Source organism: Eptesicus fuscus, chromosome 21 (genome assembly GCF_027574615.1).
Source record: "Eptesicus fuscus isolate TK198812 chromosome 21, DD_ASM_mEF_20220401, whole genome shotgun sequence".
Lineage (NCBI taxonomy): Eukaryota > Metazoa > Chordata > Mammalia > Chiroptera > Vespertilionidae > Eptesicus > Eptesicus fuscus.
In genome coordinates, this window is record NC_072493.1 from 40376944 (window position 1) to 40395753 (window position 18810).

General features: G+C 50.8%; 2 protein-coding genes across 2 annotated transcripts; one reads left to right on the forward strand and one right to left on the reverse strand.

Annotated features, from left to right (window-relative positions):
- Positions 1 to 814: 814 nt before the first annotated feature.
- Positions 815 to 8038, reverse strand: SNRPD2 (small nuclear ribonucleoprotein D2 polypeptide). Its single transcript, XM_008158335.3, has 3 exons — positions 7746 to 8038; positions 6186 to 6365; positions 815 to 1081 (listed from the first exon to the last, which is right to left on the reverse strand). Coding segments are annotated over exons 1-3 (357 nt in total). The 5' UTR covers positions 7748 to 8038; the 3' UTR covers positions 815 to 906.
- Positions 8039 to 8464: 426 nt separating this feature from the next.
- QPCTL (glutaminyl-peptide cyclotransferase like) lies at positions 8465 to 17592 on the forward strand. The gene is made up of 7 exons (XM_008158333.3): positions 8465 to 8801; positions 9295 to 9438; positions 10167 to 10448; positions 11807 to 11959; positions 12060 to 12159; positions 12609 to 12725; positions 14901 to 17592. Exons 1-7 carry the CDS (start codon positions 8592 to 8594, stop codon positions 15044 to 15046), a joined length of 1152 nt encoding a protein of 383 aa, XP_008156555.2. The 5' UTR covers positions 8465 to 8591; the 3' UTR covers positions 15047 to 17592.
- The last annotated feature ends 1218 nt before the right edge of the window (positions 17593 to 18810 follow it).

Consider the following 18810-nt stretch of genomic DNA (forward strand, 5'->3'; position numbering starts at 1 on the left):
AGTCTGGTAAGCACAGAGCCTAGGGCTGGCAGCCTAACAGCGCAGCAGGTGATAGCATGATTGCTTTTTCTTATAAACATTTTTAAAACTTATTAAGAGAGAGGGAGAGAGAAACATTAAGAGACAAAACATGAAATAGTGAGTGGCCAGGGAAAGGTAGACACATAGAACCAATTACTTGAGGTTACTGGACACTTTAAAAAACCTGTACTTACTGATTTGAGAGGGAGAGGAGGGAGGAGGAGGAGGAGGAACATAGATTTGTTGTTCCACTTACTTATGCGTTCATTGGTTGCTTCTCGTATGTGACCTAATTATAGACGGGACCCGCAACCTTGGCCTACCGGGATGACCCTCTTCCACCTGAGCTACCTGGTCAGGACCTCGAATACCAACTGCTTTAAACAGGTATCTCCTCCCATCAGTGAGGGCAGGCCCCGGGCTGTCCCAGGCACTGCTGGGTCCCCAGGATTGCAACACAAGGCTGGACACAGAGAAAGTAAACAGTGGGGGATGTTGATCTGACTGAACAAACAGAAAAAAAGACCAGAAGAAATTTCAAGCAAGGCTGACTCATTCAGAGGAAGAAAGGAGATGGGGTAATGAGAAGCTAGGAAAGATTAAACAGGAAAGAGCAAAAGCTTTCTCTGTCCAATTCACTTTACAGATAGGGAAACTGAGGCATGGAAGGAGCAGAGAGAGGGCCTCTTCATCCGCTCAGAGAGGTCCTGATCCCAGTGCTGGGCCCCATGCTTAGCTGCCTCCCTCCCCCAAGTCCATCCCACTCACAAGGCCCTGGGAACAGACATGCCACTAGAAAAAAACAAAACAGGATTTTATTGTTCTCACATCAAAGGGCAGGTCTTTGCAGGACGGGGGAGTGAGCTGACAGCAGGGAGCAAGCCCCTACTTGCCAGCGATGAGGGGGTTCCGCAGGACCACGATGACGGAGTCCCCGCGCAGGAACATCTTGGAGATGTAGCGGTCCTTGTTGACGGGCTTGGACTTCTTCTTGCCCTTGCCACTCTTGGGGACCTCGGTCCACATCTCCTTCACATTCTCCAGCACCATGTTGCAGTGCCTGGTGGGACAGGGAGTGGGGAGGCACCGGGTGAGGGGGCAGCCTCCCTCCTGCAGCAGCACTGCAGGTCCTCAGGTGCAGGCTGAGGCAGAGGACATCATCCCTCTGCTGTTTCCTCCTCTAAAACGGAGACATTCATGGTGCCCACTCATAGGGCTGTTGCAAAGATTAAATGAATCAACACAGCATTCTTGTAAAGTACTTAGAACAGGGCCTGGCACAGAATGAAGACAAACAAAATGGTCCCTCTCATGCTTTTTGTTGTTGTTAATCCTCACTCCAGGATATTTTCCCACTGATTTTTAGAGAGAGTGGAAGGGAGACAGAGAAACATGGATGTGAAAGAGACACATCGATTCCTTGCCTCCTGCATGCGACCAGCCCGGGGATTGAGCCTGAAACCGAGGTACGTGTCCTTGACTGGAATCAAACCTGGGACCCTTCAGTCCAAGGGCCGATGCTCTATCCACTGAGCAAAACTGGCTAGGGCTGCTTCTGCTTTTTAACTCCCACCACTTCTGGAGGCATCAGCAAAGCAACTGCTTCTCTTTGAGAATCAGAGGCCGCTGGGGCCTGGGTAGGCTCGTGTGAAGACAGTATGCATTACTTCACTCAACAAACGCTTGCAATGAACAAAGCAGACATTATCCCTGTCCCGATGGGGTGTGCATTCTAGTGAGGAGAGGATGCTAAGCAAGTGAACAGAGCCTGGACCTGTAATATGCTGTCATGTGGTAACTGTTATGAAGAAAAACTAAAGCAAGGTGAAGGTATAAAAGGATATACGAAAATATCTTCAAATGCTAAGAAAAAATAAATAAATAAATTAAGAAGAATGAGGAGCCCTGGCTGGGTAGCTCAGTTGGTTGAGCATTGTCCCACGCACCAAAAGGTTGCCAGTTCAATTCCTGGTCAGGGCACATGCCCAGGTTGTGGACTAGATCCCTGGTGGGGATGCATGCGGGAGACAACCGATAGATGTTACGCTATCACATCGATATTTTTCTTTCCCTCTCTGAAAATCATTCAAAAATAATCTCTAAAAAAAAATGTAGGGAGCCCTAACCGTTTCGCTCAGTGGCTAGAGCGTCGGCCTGTGGACTGAAGGGTCCCAGGTTTGATTCCAGTCAAGGGCACATGCCCCGGTTGCAGGCTTTATCCCCAGTAGGGGGCGTGCAGAAGGCAGCTGATCAATGATTCTCTGTCATCACTGATGTTTCTATCTCTCTCTCCCTTCCTCTCTGAAATCAATAAAAAATATATATATTTAAAAAAAAAATGTAGGGAAAGCCCCTCTGGCGTGGCTCAATGGTTGAGTTGACCTATAAACCAAGAGATCATGGTTCAATTCCTGGTCAGGCCACACACCTGGGTTGTGGACTCGATCCCCAGTGTGGGGCATGCAGGAGGCAGCCAATCCATGATTCTCTCTCATCATTAATGTTTCTATCTCTTTCTCCCTCTCCCTTTCTCTCAGAAATCAATTTTTTTTAAAAAAAGAGAGAAGCCGAAACCGGTTTGGCTCAGTGGATAGAGCGTTAGTCTGCGGACTGAAAGGTCCCAGGTTCGATTCCGGTCAAGGGCATGTACATTGGTTGTGGGCATGTCCCCAGTGGGGGATATGCAGGAGGCAGCTGGTCGATGTTTCTCTCTCATTGATGTTTCTAGCTTTCTATCCATCTCCCTTCCTCTCTGTAAAATATCAATAAAATATATTAAAAAAAAGTAAAAAAAAAAAAAAAAAAAAGAGAGAGAAAAAAAGATGAGGAAGCTCTGTGCCTTGCTATGGAGTAACCACCAGGAGATCCTGTTGGGTGAAAAAGGCAAAGGGGAACAGTATACATGGAAAGTTACCTTTTGTAGGAAAAAGAGGGGGTGAGGTAGGAGAAGCCTATCACGCACTTGCTTGTACAATGCAGAATCCTAGGAAGACTCCTAGAGATTGGTGGCAGTGGAGTGACTCAGGGGACAAGCTGGAAGCAAACTTTTCATTGGACTGTTATTTAGTGAAAAAGCCAAGGCTTAGAACTGTGTGCTGCCCTAGCCGGTTTGGCTCAGTGGATAGAGCATCAGCCTGCGAACTAAAGGGTCCTGGTTCGATTCCAGTCAAGGGCAAATACCTCAGTTGCAGGCTGGATTCCCAAAAATATCCTCAGGTGATGAGAGAATCATTGATTGGCTGCCTCCTGCATGCCCCACATTGGGTATTGAGCCTATAACCCGGGCATGTGCCCTGACCTGGACTCGAACTGTGACCTCCTGGTTCATAGGTTGACGTTCAACCACTGAGCCACGCTGGCCGGGCCCCTCCTCCATCTTTATGTCTGATGTTATATTCAAATAATATCTGGGGAAGAGACCTGAGAAATTAGCTATGGTGGGATCCCTGAAGATCGAAACTGGGGGACAGGGAGGAAAGATTTGCCATTCATTGGGTGCCTTTTGCATCTTTCAAATTTTGCCTCAATACAAGCACTGCTCACTCAAGAAAGTAACACAATTAATAAGTAAGGAAGTTGAAAACACCCTAGCTGACTTCCAGCGATGTCCTCAGACCACTGGTTTATGTGAAAAACAAGATGCACAAGAGCACAGGGAAGATTCTCTTTTAAAAACAATTGATTTTGCCCTGATTGGTGTGGCTCAGTGATTAGAGCGTTGGCCCATGCACCAAAGAGTCGAGGGTTCAATTTCTGGTCAAGGGCATGTACCTGGGTTGCAGGTTCGAACCCTGGCCCCGGTTAGAGCCCATATGGGAGGCAACCAATTGATGTGTTTCTCTTACATGGATGTTTCTCTCTCTCTCTCTCTCTCTCTCTCGTTTTCTCCCCGATTCCCCAATCCTTTCCACGCTCTTAAAAAAAAAAAAAAAAAAAAAATCAATGGGAAAAATATCCTCGGATGAGGATTAACAACAAAAAACAATTGATTTCAATTTTATGATATTACTAGTAGCCCGTTTGCACGAAGATTCGTGCAATAGACCTTCATTCACCTGGCTGCCTGCACCAGTTTTCTGCCGGCACCGGGGACCCAGGCCTTGGCTGTGGCCACTGCCCTCTACCTTCTTTCAGGGTCCGGGCTTGGCCCTGGGCGGTGGCCTTGGGCTCAGCTGCACCCAGCGTCCCTGCGACCCGATTGCAGGAGCAGACACCCAGGTCGGCTCGCTCCTGCCATCGTAGCAGGCACCCGGCTGGCGCCCAAGGCCCGGAAAGCCCCGGGCGGCTTTCCGGTCCTTGGGCTCGGCCGCACCGCACCCCAGCCGGGTCCCTGCTCCGATCGTAGCAGGCACTCGGCTGGCGCCCAAGGCCCGGAAAGCCCCGGGTGGCTTTCCGGTCCTTGGGCTCGGCCGCACCGCACCCCAGCCGGGTCCCTGCTCCGATCGCAGCACGCACCCGGCTGGCGCCCAAGGCCCGGAAAGCCCCGGGCGGCTTTCCTGGTCCTTGGGCTCGGCCGCACCGCACCCCAGCCGGGTCCCTGCTCCGATCGGAGCACGCACCCGGCTGGCGACCAAGGCCCGGAAAGCCCCGGGCGGCTTTATGGTCCTTGGGCTCGGCCGCACCGCACCCCAGCCGGGTCCCTGCTCCGATCGCAGCAGGCACCCGGCTGGCGACCAAGGCCCGGAAAGCCCCGGGCGGCTTTCCTGGTCCTTGGGCTCGGCCGCACCGCACCCCAGCCGGGTCCCTGCTCCGATCGCAGCAGGCACCCGGCTGGCGACCAAGGCCCGGAAAGCCCCGGGAGGCTTTCTGGTCCTTGGGCTCCGCCGCACCGCACCCCAGCTGGTCCCTGCGATGGGAGCAGGCGCCCGGAAAGCCACCAGCCCCAGCGTCCCTGTAACGGTTTCCTGGTGGGCGTGGTTGATGGGCGTGGCTTGGTTGGTGGGTGTGGCTTGGGCGTAGCGAAGGTGCGGTCAATTTGCATATTTGTCTATTATAAGGTAAGATGACAGGTCAATTATACTTCAATAAAGCTGTAACCAACACCACAAGACTCCCTGATTCAAATGTGGCAGGATTCATACTAGGGTGGGAGGCTGGGAGGGCTGGAGAGGTAGGAGGTTTATATGAACTAGAGGAGGAAACAGGGGAAAAGAAAAATCTCATCCCAGGAGGTAAACACCAGTGTCACCTCCCACTCCTACAGCAGAAAACTGAACGCTGGGATGATGTGACTCACCCCAGGTCACACATTTTGGAATGACAGAGCCAGTGTTCCAATCCAGACCTATCTGCTCCCTTGTGCTCAGCACTTCCTGTCCTTATTCCCGTTTTACTCAAGAGGAAAGTGAGGCTCAGAGGGAAAGACTTGTTCGTGGTCATGTAATAGCCAGTGGCCAAAATGTTCCAGAATTAAGCCTCAGCACGCCACTGTGAGGAAAATACTTTACAAATGCTAACTAAAAAAATACAAATTACAGCCTTAGCCGACTTGGCTCAGTGGCTAGAACGTCAGCCCTCAGACTGAAGGGTCTTGGGTTCAATTCTGGTGACAGGCATGTTCCCTGTGGCTGAAACACTCAGACCCTAGATTGCTTGTTCATCTTACTCAGGTCTGTTTATTGCTGTCTCTTCAGATGGGGCCTCTCTGATGACCCATGTAAGACAGCACCCCCTGCCCCAGTGCTCCATGTTCTTACCTGGCTTTACTTTTCTCCGTAGAACTTACCAATTCCCGTCGGCTTTCCTACCTGCCACAAGCTCCCTGAGTTTAGGAACCATGTTTGTTTTAGTCATTGCTGTGTCTCCAGAGCCTAAAACAGTACCTGGTACAGTGCACACTTTACGTGTATTAAGCCACTGAACCTTTGCAACCACCATGGTTACTGTCACTGGACAGACAAGATACTCACTTGCCAAAGGTCACGTGGCTGCTAAGAGACAGCGTTGGGACATGAACCCATGAGGACTGGCTCCTAAGTAGATGCCCATAACCACTGTATTGTACGGCTGGAGGGGCAGCAAGAGACAGTCACACCTCGGGTTTTAAGGTGCTTACTCTCCTGGCTTCTGAGGAACCTGGAATGCAGGCTCCTCGGACTGCAGCCGGGACTGATTCTCCAGGCCTGGGCAGAACCCCTCCCGAGACCCCATCCAAAAGCCTTCACCTGTCAAAAGCCTTCACCCGGCCCAGGAGCTTCTTGTTGTTGCGACAGTTGATGAGCACCTGCGTGTTGTTCTTGACGGACTGCGTGAGCACCGAGAGTGGGCCCGTGTTAAACTCTTCCTCCTCCCGCTTCTGCAGCTCCTCCGGGGTCATCTCACTCTTGGGCTTGTTGAGAAGGCTCCTGAGTGCGCAAGTGTGAAACCCACCGGTGAGAGAGCTCGGAGCGGGAGCACGGGTGGTCATGCTCCCGTGTCTTCCCAACCTTTCCCCAACACACCCGCCCTCCTCAGGCCTCGCAGGGCATCACCGTTTGGATGCCTAACAGAGTTCCAATCTTGCACACCCTAGATTGAGCTCCACAACGCCCAACCACCTCAACTTACTCTATCCACAGCCTTCCTCATCCCCATCAATGGTAACACCATCCTCCCAGCTCTTCAAGCAAAAACTGGTGTCAACTGGATTCTATTCTTTCTCACACCCTACATTCAACCTGTGCAAATCCTGTCATCTGCCTCTAAAATATATCCTGAATCCAACCATCTCTTACCTCGTCCCGAACCTCCACCATCTCTCTCCTAGAATCTTACTGGTCTCCCTACACTGCCCGGCAGTGCTCTATGGACCCAAGACCTAAGTCACAACATCTCGCTCTTCAAAATCCTCTCAGAACTCCTATTTCAGTGTAAAAAGCAAAATCCAACGTTTTTACCAGGCCCTGCATCTACCCCTCTCTTTCACTCTGTTTCAGCCACAGTGGCCTCCTGGGTGGTTAAGATAGTAGGCAAATTTTCATCCTGGGCCTCTGCGTTTGCTTTCCCCTCCGCCTGGATGCCTCCCCAGGTATCTCTGTGGTTCGTTCTCTCACTTTCTTTACATGTGTCCTTCTGTGCCAGTTAAGTTACTGTCTCTCAAAATGGACATGAGCATTGTTTTTACTCTGCTCTCTTGTTTCTTTATTCATAGCCCTGGTCACCAAACACACCATATACTTTACCTGTTTACTATTATTACATTTACCACCTGCCTCTTCCCTCCCCACAAGCTGCAGCAAGAGGACTTTTCTTGGGGAGGGGAATTCACTGATAGATAGACCCCAGGTAGGTAAAGCAGTGCTTGATATATGAGCACTTAAGTAATTGTTTAATGGATAAACAACTAAAAATAATTCTGTGTTTCATTATTAGAAAATGTCACGAATTAGATCTCCAGCTCAAATTATCCGGATAGTCCCTCATCTCAAATCGTTATTCCTGCAATTCCGCATTTTCCTCTCGAGGTTCTTTCTGTATTCGTAAAATCGCTCCCGCTTAAAATTCACTTCAGGAAGACTAATTATTTGGAAAAGCCGCCAGCCCGTTATCTGATAAAGCTGTTCCCTCTCCGGAACTCAGGAGCCATCAAAAGCCCCACGCGCGTCCTCAAACTCAACAGAACAGTACGCCACTCGACCCCCAAAATCTCCGTCTCCGCGCCTCGCTCTGCCCATCCCCTTCCACCGGTAGGCGGCCAAATTTACACCCTCCACCCACTCCCGCCGTTTAAGCCTCGCCGGCCTCACATGGTGGCGGTGGTTGCGCTCTCAAAACGCTCCTGTCCTCCGCGTTGCGACGGCCTCCGAAGAGAAAGCGCGAGGAAGGCGGGACTTCCGCTTCCTGCAGCCCACTTCCGTGGGCGCCTGCGCAAACGCAACCAGCGGTGTGGGTGTGGCCTGTTGGTCCAGCGGGCCCGCCTTGGTTCTATTCAGTTCCTTGGTAGAGGCGTTGGGGTAAAAGCATTGCTTAGTGGTTCAGGGTCATTCAGGACCATACGGGTTAGATGTTCCCGACAACGGAGAGAAAAAGAAAGCGGGTCCGATTTAAACCATTTTGTTGTAGAACGGCTCAGGTGGCAGGAGGGAAAGGACGCGCCAATTCTAAATGCCCGCCGGCCCTCTCTTCGGAGGCGCGGTCTCTGATAAGCCAATCCGCTCTTCTCTTTCAGGGATAGACTCCGCCCCTTTCTCTTGGGGGACGGTTCGTTTACGTGTCTATTGATCTTTCCGACTCCACGAAACCAAAGCTTTGCCTACATCCGGGAGGGGCGAGGACTTGAGCCCCGGACGTCCACGGTTTTCCAAGATCAAACGCTTCTCATTGGCTTCCCCTCTCACGCTGAGGCGGAGCCTAGCCCTTCCGCGCTCCCTTTAGGGTTGTGTAACTCTCAGGGGAATCGTCGCCTTAGCCGCTGGGAGGCTGGGGGGGGGCGTGTCCTCAGAACGAGAGTCCCTATTGGCTTCACTGCTCGCGGGAGGGTGGGACGTTGCAGCCGCTCTTGTTGTTCATTGGTCCGGTAATTCCATGGGGTGGGACTTGGCTGGGCCTAAATTCGATCCGCGGTCCGGGACCGGCTTCTGGGCAAAGCTACCATGCGTCCTGGGGGCCGCGGGCGGCCCCGGCTACGGCTCGGGGAACGCGGCCTCTTGCAGCCACCTTCACCGCCCAAACGCCGCCTGCTGCCGCGGGCGCAGCAGCTACCGCTGCTGCTGCTGGCGCTGGCCGTGGCCTCGGCGTTCTACACCATCTGGAGCGGTTGGCACCGCGGGACTGAGGAGCTGCCGCCCGGCCGGGAGCTGCGGGTGAGGCCCGGCGGGGGCACCACGGGGGCCCTCCTCCCTCTCCTCCCTCTACCTAAGGTTTCGGGTGGACGTCGCTTTATCACGTCCTAGCTGCAGATGCTGCAGTTGTGGTCTTTAGGACGCATGCCCCTTGTTAATGGAATAAGGCTTCAGGCTTGTTCTGTAATAGTGGCTCCCCTTTAAGAGGAAGGGTCTGGAGTGGTGAAACTGGGATTCCTGGGCTCTAATCCTAAAGTCATCTATTTGGAAGAGTCCCTTCCTCTCGCTGGGCCTCGATTTCCCTATCAGGATTTGGGTAGGATGGAGGGGATGATGGGCTTAGAGGGACTTTTCCTGTGTCTAGGATTTATCCTAGAAACCTCTGATGCTGGAACCTGCAATTAGGAAAAGGAACCGGGGCTTCTTAGAGGCGACGGCGCCCCGAGTAGGATCAGAATGGGGGTTGCTTGTCACGCTCCGCTCATCTCTTTCCCATCCCACCCCGCTACCCAAGGGCCCATTGATCGCGAGCCTCCCCGAAGCCCGAATGCGGAAGGTGGTGGGGCAACTGGACCCACAGCGTCTCTGGAACACTTATCTGCGCCCCCTGCTGGTTGTGCGAACGCCGGGCAGCCCAGGCAATCTCCAAGTCAGAAAGGTAAAGGGGTCACTCACACCTGACCCCTCAGACCGCTAGGGAATGGGAAATGGGCATTCTGCCCAAGACCCAAAGTGAGTGGAGCTAATCTTACTCTAGAGTGACTACCAGGCTGTACTGCCCTCTGTACTGCCCCCACTAAAAGCCTACTATGTGCTTGGCACAAGTAACTACAGTACCAATGAGACCTTCATTATGCAGATGGGGAAATTGAGGCCCAGAGCAGTTGGGCATTTTTTGCCCAAATCCCACAGCTAGTAAAATGGTGTACCTACGGTTTCGATCCAAACAGGTTGGCTCCAGAGCCGGTGCTGTAACATCTCTATATTGCCTCCCAGAAAGCACCCAGAGTCATTTGAATACTACCCGAGTTCAAATCCCACTTCAGCCCCTTGGAGTGTGACCCTGGAGTAGTTTCCTAAGCTCTCTGAGCCTCAGTTTCCTCAGCTTTGAATTGAGCCCCTGATGGTCCCTACCCCACAGAGTTCCTAGAGCAGGGCCTGGCACACAGTGAGTGCTTTTGAGGAGTGAGCTGTGGTTAGTCTTGGCATCAAGAGGTGGGGTCATACCATGGCACTTAGTAGGTACTTAGCAGAAGTGTGAAAGGAATGATTAAAACTAAAGTGGGACTTGTGAGTCAACCCGACTTGCTCTGCATGGCTCAGGTCACATGGCCCCTTTTCCTATATACTCCCCAGTACCCCCACCCACCTCTCTCTTGCCACTAGTTCCTGGAGGCCACTTTGCGGACCCTGACGGCAGGCTGGCATGTGGAGCTGGACCCCTTCACAGCCTCCACGCCCCTGGGACCACTGGACTTTGCCAATGTGGTGGCCACACTGGACCCAGGGGCTGCCCGTCACCTCACCCTTGCCTGCCATTATGACTCGAAGCTCTTCCCATCGGAGTCAGCCCCATTTGTGGGGGCCACGGATTCGGCTGTGCCTTGTGCCCTGCTACTGGAGCTGGCCCAGGCCCTGGACCAGGAACTGCGTAGAACCAAGGATCAGGTGAGGAGTGGGGGTAGGGGAGGGGTGGAGGGCAGGGGCAACCTCTCCCTTGGTTGAAGCCACCACCCTCCCTTGCCTGGTCTTGTTTTCCTGTCACCACTACACATACAAAGTCACTGGGACCTTTCCGACTCCTGAATGTCAGATCCTGTCCCTTCTCTGCCCCAAATTCTCCCATGGCCCCTACCTCATTCCGTGTATAAGCCAGAGAGTTCTTATAGTGGCCCATGAGATGGGCCCCATCCCACTATCTAGTCTCATCTGCTACCCCTCGCTCATCTTACTCTAGCTACCTACTCCTGTGTACCTCAAATCCGCAAGAATCACTCCCGGGGGAGCATTTGTACTTGCTCTGGCTAGAATGTGCTTTTCTCAGTTATCTTCCTTCATTCAGGTGTCCATTCCGATGTTACCTCCTCAACGAGGCCTTCCCATGATGTGGTGCTTATGTTGATTTGTTTGTCTCACACTAGAATAAGCTCCATCTAGTCAGGGATTTGGCTGCTTTTGTTTCTCCTCTATTCCCTGGGCCCAGGGTATTGCCTGGAATGAAGTAGGATGTCAATGAAAATGAGTGGAAATAGGAAAAAATGAAAAATAAGATGAGTGGAATGAATGAATGAATGAAAACACTAGTTTCCTCATGCTCCTCCCCTGCTGAGACCCCCTTCCCAGTGCCCCAAAGCCTGGCCCTTGCTGACCCCTCAGGCCTCTTCTCCAACTTTCTCTGACCCCTCCTCTGGCCCAGCCCTGGTCCATGTTGCTTCCTTGCCTGGGAACACTCTTCCCTCTGACCCATTTTGCCAGGCCAGCTCCCACTTACCCTCAGTACAAACATCCCTTTCCAACTGACCCGACATGCCCCCAGGCCAATTATCCTCCCCGCCCCTCCTGTGTTCTTTTAGGACCCTATAATTTTTGGGAGCATTTGTCTCCACCGAATTTCACTGTTTGTATAATTATTCATTTCTGGGTGTGTCTCTTTTGCTAAACGGGCTAGAGGAATAATGATAATCAGAGCTAACCCTTTAGTGACTATGTGCCAGTTACTATTCTAGGACCTGGTTCGAATCCTACCCTATAAATAGAACTGTTATTAACCCCATTTCTTTCTTTTCTTTTCTCTCTCTCTCTTTTTTAAACCCCATTTCTACATGAGGATACTGATGCTTTGAGAAGTTAGTAACATACCCATGACTGCCAGGAAGCAGCTGAGTCAGGATTTGAACCCAGGCAGTCTGGCTCAGAGTCTAAGCTCTATGAGTGAGGAGACCTAGTTTGTCCCATTCAGCTTCGCAAGGGGCAGGAAATGGGGGTGGGTCAAGACCAGGGCTGACACTGAGCACCAGCTCCCACAGGCAGCCCCAGTGACCCTGCAGCTGCTCTTCTTGGACGGCGAAGAGGCGCTAAAGGAGTGGGGACCCAAGGACTCCCTCTATGGCTCCCGGCACCTGGCCCAGCTCATGGAGTCTGCACCCCACAGTCCTGGCCCCACCAGGATCCAGGCTATTGTAAGACCAGGGCCCCACTGGGTTCGGTGAGGGCGGGAGGGGGTAAGGTAAGGTTGGCAGCATCCCATCTGGCCTCTCCAGTCCTGGCCTCTCTCCCTAGGAGCTCTTTATGCTTCTTGATCTCCTGGGAGCCCCCCACCCAACCTTCTACAGTCACTTCCCCCGCACAGCCCGCTGGTTCCATCGGCTGAGGAGCATCGGTAAGGGTGACGGGGGAGGCAGGCTCCAGCCTGGGATGCAGGTGGGAGGGCCGAGGTGGGGCAGGCACCTGTCCTCTGAGAGGTCATCCGGCCTTCTCTCTAAGGCACTAATACAAAGGGCAAGACACAAACAGACCCCACAGCAGTCGTGATTATAAACAGGGCATGGGGTCAGGTAGCCCTGGGTTCGAATCTTGGCTCTCCTTACCAGCTGTGTGAACTTGGGCAGGTGGCTCCATCCCTGAGAATTTCCTGTCTGTAAAGTGGGCATGATGCTAATGATAATAGGGGAACATGGTACAGCTGCAGGAAGGGGTAACTAACATTCATTCTTACACTGGGATGACCAGTGCTTTACCTTCAGACCCCCTGCCCTCCTCTGATTTCTGAGCAGAACCTCTGACCCCTGAGGGGACTGACTTTTGCTCCCTAATCCCCACTACCTCCAGAGAAGCGCCTGCACCGTTTGAACCTGCTACAGTCTCATCCCCAGGAAGTGATGTACTTCCAGCCCGGGGAGCCCCCTGGCTCTGTGGAAGATGACCACATCCCCTTCCTCCGCAGAGGTACTGGTTGCAGGGAGGCGTGGGGGGAAGGCGTCCGTGGGAGCCACCGATGGGACCTGGCCCTGACCCCTTCCCAGGGTGGGGGACTGCTGGCGAGTTGCTTAACCTATTTGTGCCTTGATTTCCTCATCTTTAAAATGGGGATAATAGCCCCCATCTCAGTTCCTCTCTTGTTGAGAGGTTGAATGTGCTCATAAAAAATGTAAAGGCCTTTCTTGGACAGGTGTCTGGCACGTAACAAGCATTTGAGAGATGTGAGCTGTTACTGTTTGTGCCTTAGTAATTGCAGTTTCTTCTAGCTCTTGGACTTTTTAAAAAATATATATTTTATTGATTTTTTACAGAGAGGAAGGGAGAGGGATAGAGAGCTAGAAACATCGATGAGAGAGAAACATCGATCAGCTGCCTCCTGCACACCCCCTACTGGGGATGTGCCCGCAACTGAGGTACATGCCCCTGACCGGAATCGAACCTGGGACCCTTCAGTCCGCAGGTGTCGGCTCTATCCACTGAGCCAAACCGGTTAGGGCATAGCTCTTGACTTTCAATGCCCTGGCAGCCCAGCAGAATCACCCGAGGAGCTTAGAAGAACACCCAATCACATTTTGGGCCCACTGAGCCACCATCTCGGGCCTCTGTGCTATTTTTGCAAAACTCCCAGGTGATGTGGATGCACAGCGAGGGTGGAAGACATCTGGTCGAGGGTTTCAGATAGTAGGTTTCAGAATTGGTCTGAGCTCTGGGATCTGCCACTTACCACTGGTTGACCTAAGGCAAATTATGTAGCCTCTCTGAGCCCCCGTTTCTTCTGGGAAAATGAAGAGATTTACACATAAAAAGCACATCTATGTGTATATTCCTAATCACAGTGTTGGGAGGACGAGATAAGATTAGGTATATGAAATGCCTGCTTCCAGAGTGCTTGGCATATAGTAAGTGCTAAAAACTGCTTTTAAAATTTTTACTCTGTAATTTACTCATTCAACAATTATGCATTACTTACAACACCTTTGTTTTTTAAAAAAAATATTTTTATTGATTTCAGAGAGGAAGGGAGAAGGAGAGATATAAACATCTATGATGAGAGAGAATCATTGATCGGCTGCCTCCTGCATGACTCACATTGGGAATCGAGCCCACAACCTGGACATACGCCTTGATGGGGAATCGAACCATGACCTCCTGGTTCATAGGTCAACTGCTCAACCACTGAACCATGCCAGCTGGACTATAACATCTTTTTTATTGATTTGTTCAACAAATACTTCCCAAGGCAGGTACTGAGCAAGGTATCAGGGATACAGTGATGCACCACCAGAATACACCTGCCTCCTGTCTAGTGGTGGGACCGATATTTAGCAAATCTGGAAAAATGCAGAAAGAAGTGCTCTGAGGACAGGAACCCAATGCAGAACAGTGATTAAGAGCACAGACTCTGGCCCAGCCAGCGTGGCTCAGTGGTTGAGTGTCGATCTATGAACCAGGAGGTCACAGTTCGATTCCCGGTCAGGGCACATGCCTGGGTTGTGGGCTCAATCCCCAGTGGGGGGCGTGCAGGAGGCAACCAATCAACGACTCTCTCTCATCATTGATGTTTCTATCTCTCCCTCTTCCTCTCTGAAATCAATAAAAATATTTTCAAAATGGGGGAGGAGGAAGAGCACAGACTCGAGACACAGGGCCTGGGTTCAAATTCTGACTGTTTACTAGAGGCGGGATCTTAGGCAAATCACTCTGCCTACCTCTGCCTCAGTGTCCACATCTGTAAAAAGGCTGTAGTTACGGTGCCCACCTTAAAGGTTATTATAAGGATAAAACGGTGTGTATTTGTGATGTATGGCCTTAGACTAGGGCCTGGAATGGAACAAGTACTATGTCAGTGATAACTATGGGTAAAGAAGAGAAAAAGAGCCTGGTAAAGTAAACCTGGTGAGGCTAGTCAGACACCTGTCCTTTCTCCTGGCCTTTCCATAATGCATTAAATGTTGAGTTTCTCTTAATTTGTGAAATGAAAACAATATACTGGATACATATTTTTAAACTAACATGTACCCTCATGCACTTAGAGCGATTGTTCAGAGTTCTTCAAGCGCCAGAACAGTTATCTCCCAGGGGGAGAGGCCTGGGCCTAGGCTCCTGGGTCAGCCTGGGCCTGAGTCTTCTCTCTGTTCACAGGGGTCCCGGTGCTCCACCTCATCTCCACGCCCTTCCCCTCGGTCTGGCACACCGCTGACGACTCTGAGGCCAATCTGCACCCACCTACGGTGCACAACCTGAGCCGCATCCTCGCCGTGTTCCTGGCCGAATACTTGGGGCTCTAGCCTGCAGGGTTGACTGAAGGAGAAAGACCCAGCAGGGAATGTGCCAGGGGCCCCGGGAGCCGGCGGAGCTCAGGCCGGGCCCACCTCGGGGGTGCTGGCTCGTCCTAAAAAATGCCTTTGGCTCTGCTTGTGCTGTTACTGGAAGACCCTTCTCTCCTTTTGAGCATCTCAAGCTGCCACTCTTCAAAGACATGGGAGAGACCGCTGTGGGTGAGAGCCAAAGGAATAAGAGCTTGGGTCCTGCTCTGAGGGAGACATTGGGCTGAAAAAGTTCGCAAGGGCAACTGCTATTCTTGGTTTTAGCCAGCAAACCACGGACTGGCATCTGGACCAGCACCATCACCTGACCCAGTGAATTCTCTGGGGCTGTTTTTGTGGCAGTTCATTCTCAGAGTGTCAGCCTCGCTATTGCACCGGTCCAAACCCGGCGCCCACGTGGATGTGCCACGTGGGGCCACAGAGGGTGTGCTCGCAAGCAGGAGCAGGAGGTGGAAGCCAATACTTGGGAACTCCAGGTTCTGCAGACCCAAGAGGCAATAATCTCGTGTTTCTGCAAAACATGTTCTGCAGAACGACCCTGATAGGTGCTGCATGAAAAAAGGGACCAAGGAAGAAGGGCGAGCCATTAAATGAGTTCATCGCACAATGTGATTTTCAGTGGAAAGGCAATGCGTTGTTTCCCAAGTATTTCACCCCTTCTTTGGGAAGCACCTCACAGAACTAGGTACCTCAGAAGATACTCTGGGAAACACTGGGATGTTTATGGAAGGAAGGACAGGCCAGGAGTCACTACAAACTAGTTATACCAAACCATCCTGTCTCTTTTATGAGTACAGGAGTGCGAGATGGTGGGTGTAACTCCAACTCCAGGGATGGCCTGAGGAAGTATTTCCCAACCATACCAAGTTTTCAGACTCCACTGGAGTACTTATTAAAAATGCAGACGACGCCCTGGCTGGTGTGGCTCAGTGGTTAGCGTCGGCCTGCACACCAAAGGGTCTTGGGTTCAATTCCTGGTCAAGGGCACATACCAGAAACCTTTCAGTGCACAGGATGCCACCCAACCAAGCCACCCAAGCCAGGGCCTAGTTTTGTGACTTTGATGGAGACCTGGTAGGTAGCAGGGACATCAGGCCAGTATGGAGGGTTATTAGGTAGTAAAGGTGAGCATTGATTGGCCTGAGTCAACGCAAGGCTGGAGAAGATTCAAGAATTCATGGGCTTAAACTCAGGATATCAAATGCGAGGATAAAGAGAAGGTTCTCGATTCACATTCTGCCACAGTCGCTGACATTTATCGGGCTCCTACCACAGGCCAGGCCCCATGAGCACTTTATATATAGCAACTCAGTTTCCCCCCAAACCCTGAGGTAGGTATGGTTTCGGTTCTCATTTTGCAAATGAGGGGGTTGGGTCTGAAATTTATGAACCCGTTGTTTACAGATTCTTACACAGGGCCATGCTCCGAACCCCATGTCCTACCTCCCTTCCAGGTCACCCGTTTGGGACCAACAGATTGTTAACAAAAAGTAGCTCCTCCTGAGGCTTTTCATTGGGTGCAAGTTAAGAGTGGGGTTGGGGTGGGTGGATGGACGGACTAATAACCTCTTAGAGGTGGAACTGGCAGAAGTCCAGGGTTCAGAAAGGGAAATGGACAAACATCAGCCAGAGGGTCTTAGACCACATGGAGATTCCTGTGGGCCACCATGTCCCCTTAGCCTCACAGCCATCCAGAAGTACATGAGACATCATCTCCACGTGAGAGCGGAAGCCGTGTTCGGTTACATCCCCAGCCTGTTTCCCTACAAGACACTGTGGTTGAGTGTACCATGCCCCAGGCACTGGGCAAGGAGCCTGGTGAACAGTTTTTGCGTGAATCCGGGACAAGGATTGTGAGCTCCATTTTACAGATGAGGCTGCTGCTGGGCAAGACGCTGCGTTCCCCAGCTCCATTTGTCCCCCAAACTCGGGATCCCCAGCCTCATGCTCTGAAGGGGCCTCTAGGTGTATTTTGTAAGCACAGTTGAGTGCTCTGGACTAGACGTATCACGCCAATCTTTTGAGGAACCATCAGTATTCTCGTTTTTCATTTTAAGATACAGAGATTCAGAGAAACCCTTTGCCGAAGATCACTGCAGTGTGTCTGGGGGTACATTTCTTTTTATTCATCCTGCTTGACTGGTTGGGCTTATTGGTTTTTTACCAGCCTGGAGTAAAGAACATCTTTAAATATCTTTGCACTATCCCTGCTTCTGATTCTAGAATGCCAATTAAATATTTTTTCACTCTATCCTCTATAACTTTTCTTTAAAATAAAAAATAATATATTGATTTCAGAGAGGAAAGGAGAGGGAGATAGAAACATCAATGAGAGAGAATCACGCCCCACACGGGATCGAGCCTGCAACCTGGGAATGTGCCCTGACCAGGAATCAAACTATGACTTCCTGGTTCATAGGTCAACGCCCAACCACTGAGCCACACCAGCCGGGCTATATAAACTTTTCTTTGCTACTTTGTGGACTTACCTCTGGTTTAATAAATCTTCAGTTGTGTCTAATTTGCTGTTGAGCCACACTTGAGTTTTTACTTTTGGTTATGTTTGTGGGCTTTTTCCTTTCACATCTGCTAGGCTATTATTTAATTCTGAGTTCCCTGCAGATATTTGCAAGCTCTTGTATTCTCATCTGTGATGGAGTCTCATCGTCTGAAGCCTGTTTTTGCTGTTGTTTCTGCTGGTTCTTGCTCATGCTGGTGTATTTCCATGCATATTTGGTTATTGGACTCTACCACTCATTGTCTGAAAATTATGTGTGGGGGACTCTAGGTGACAGTTCCTTACACCAGAGGGTTTGTGTTTGTTTCTGCCAGACATCTCGGCTAGAAGTACCCTGGGAAACATCACTGATGCAAAGCTACCTGCAAACCCACGCCAGAGCCAGCCTACGGCCGCCAATTTTCAGGTCCACCTTTTTCTTTCTTTGGTCTTGTGCTCCCCTCAGTGTTCAGAACATCTGCAATCTTCTGGGTCATCCTTACCTCAGCCTATGGTTCAGTGGGATCTCAGCTATTAGATTTATCGCCTTGGGCAGGCTTTGGCCTTGACTTCTGCCTGCCCCAATAAGGCTACAAATAGGAAACCCGTTTGTCCACATCAGCAAATGCCCTCAGAGCAAAAAGTGGCTTCAGGGCCCCATGTACCTTTCCTTTAAATTTATGGCTTAGTGTATCCTTAACTGTATTTTATTGGCTATTTGATGCTTTAAAGATATTTAACTTATATTTTCAGCAGCAGAGTCCCAATAGTCTGGTCTTCCCTCCACAGGGAACAGAAGTCCCATAAAACCAAGCCAAGATTCAAACCCAGGTCTCTTTTATTCTAAAATCTAAGCATTGAATAACTACTATGGATATATCCTAGTTTCTCTGGACATTTTGATTCCCTGATAAGAATATCAAAGAATGTTAGCTGCCTCTCAAAATCCATTTTCCCTCTTCTTTTATACTTTAATTTCTTAAATGTCTTAATCCCTTTTTATTTAGTAAATAATCAAGTGAATATTTTAAAACTTTCATTATAGGGATATTTAGTAAGAGTTCTTTTGTTGGGCATAACGCATCCAGTTAAAAGACTACATTTCCCAGTCTCCTTTGCAGCCCTTCCATTTGGCTAAGTTCTGACCAGTGAGAAGCAAATGACCTTGAATGAAATGATGTTAATTTGAGGACCTACTGTATAGTGTAGTGCTCCCGGGAGGAAGGGG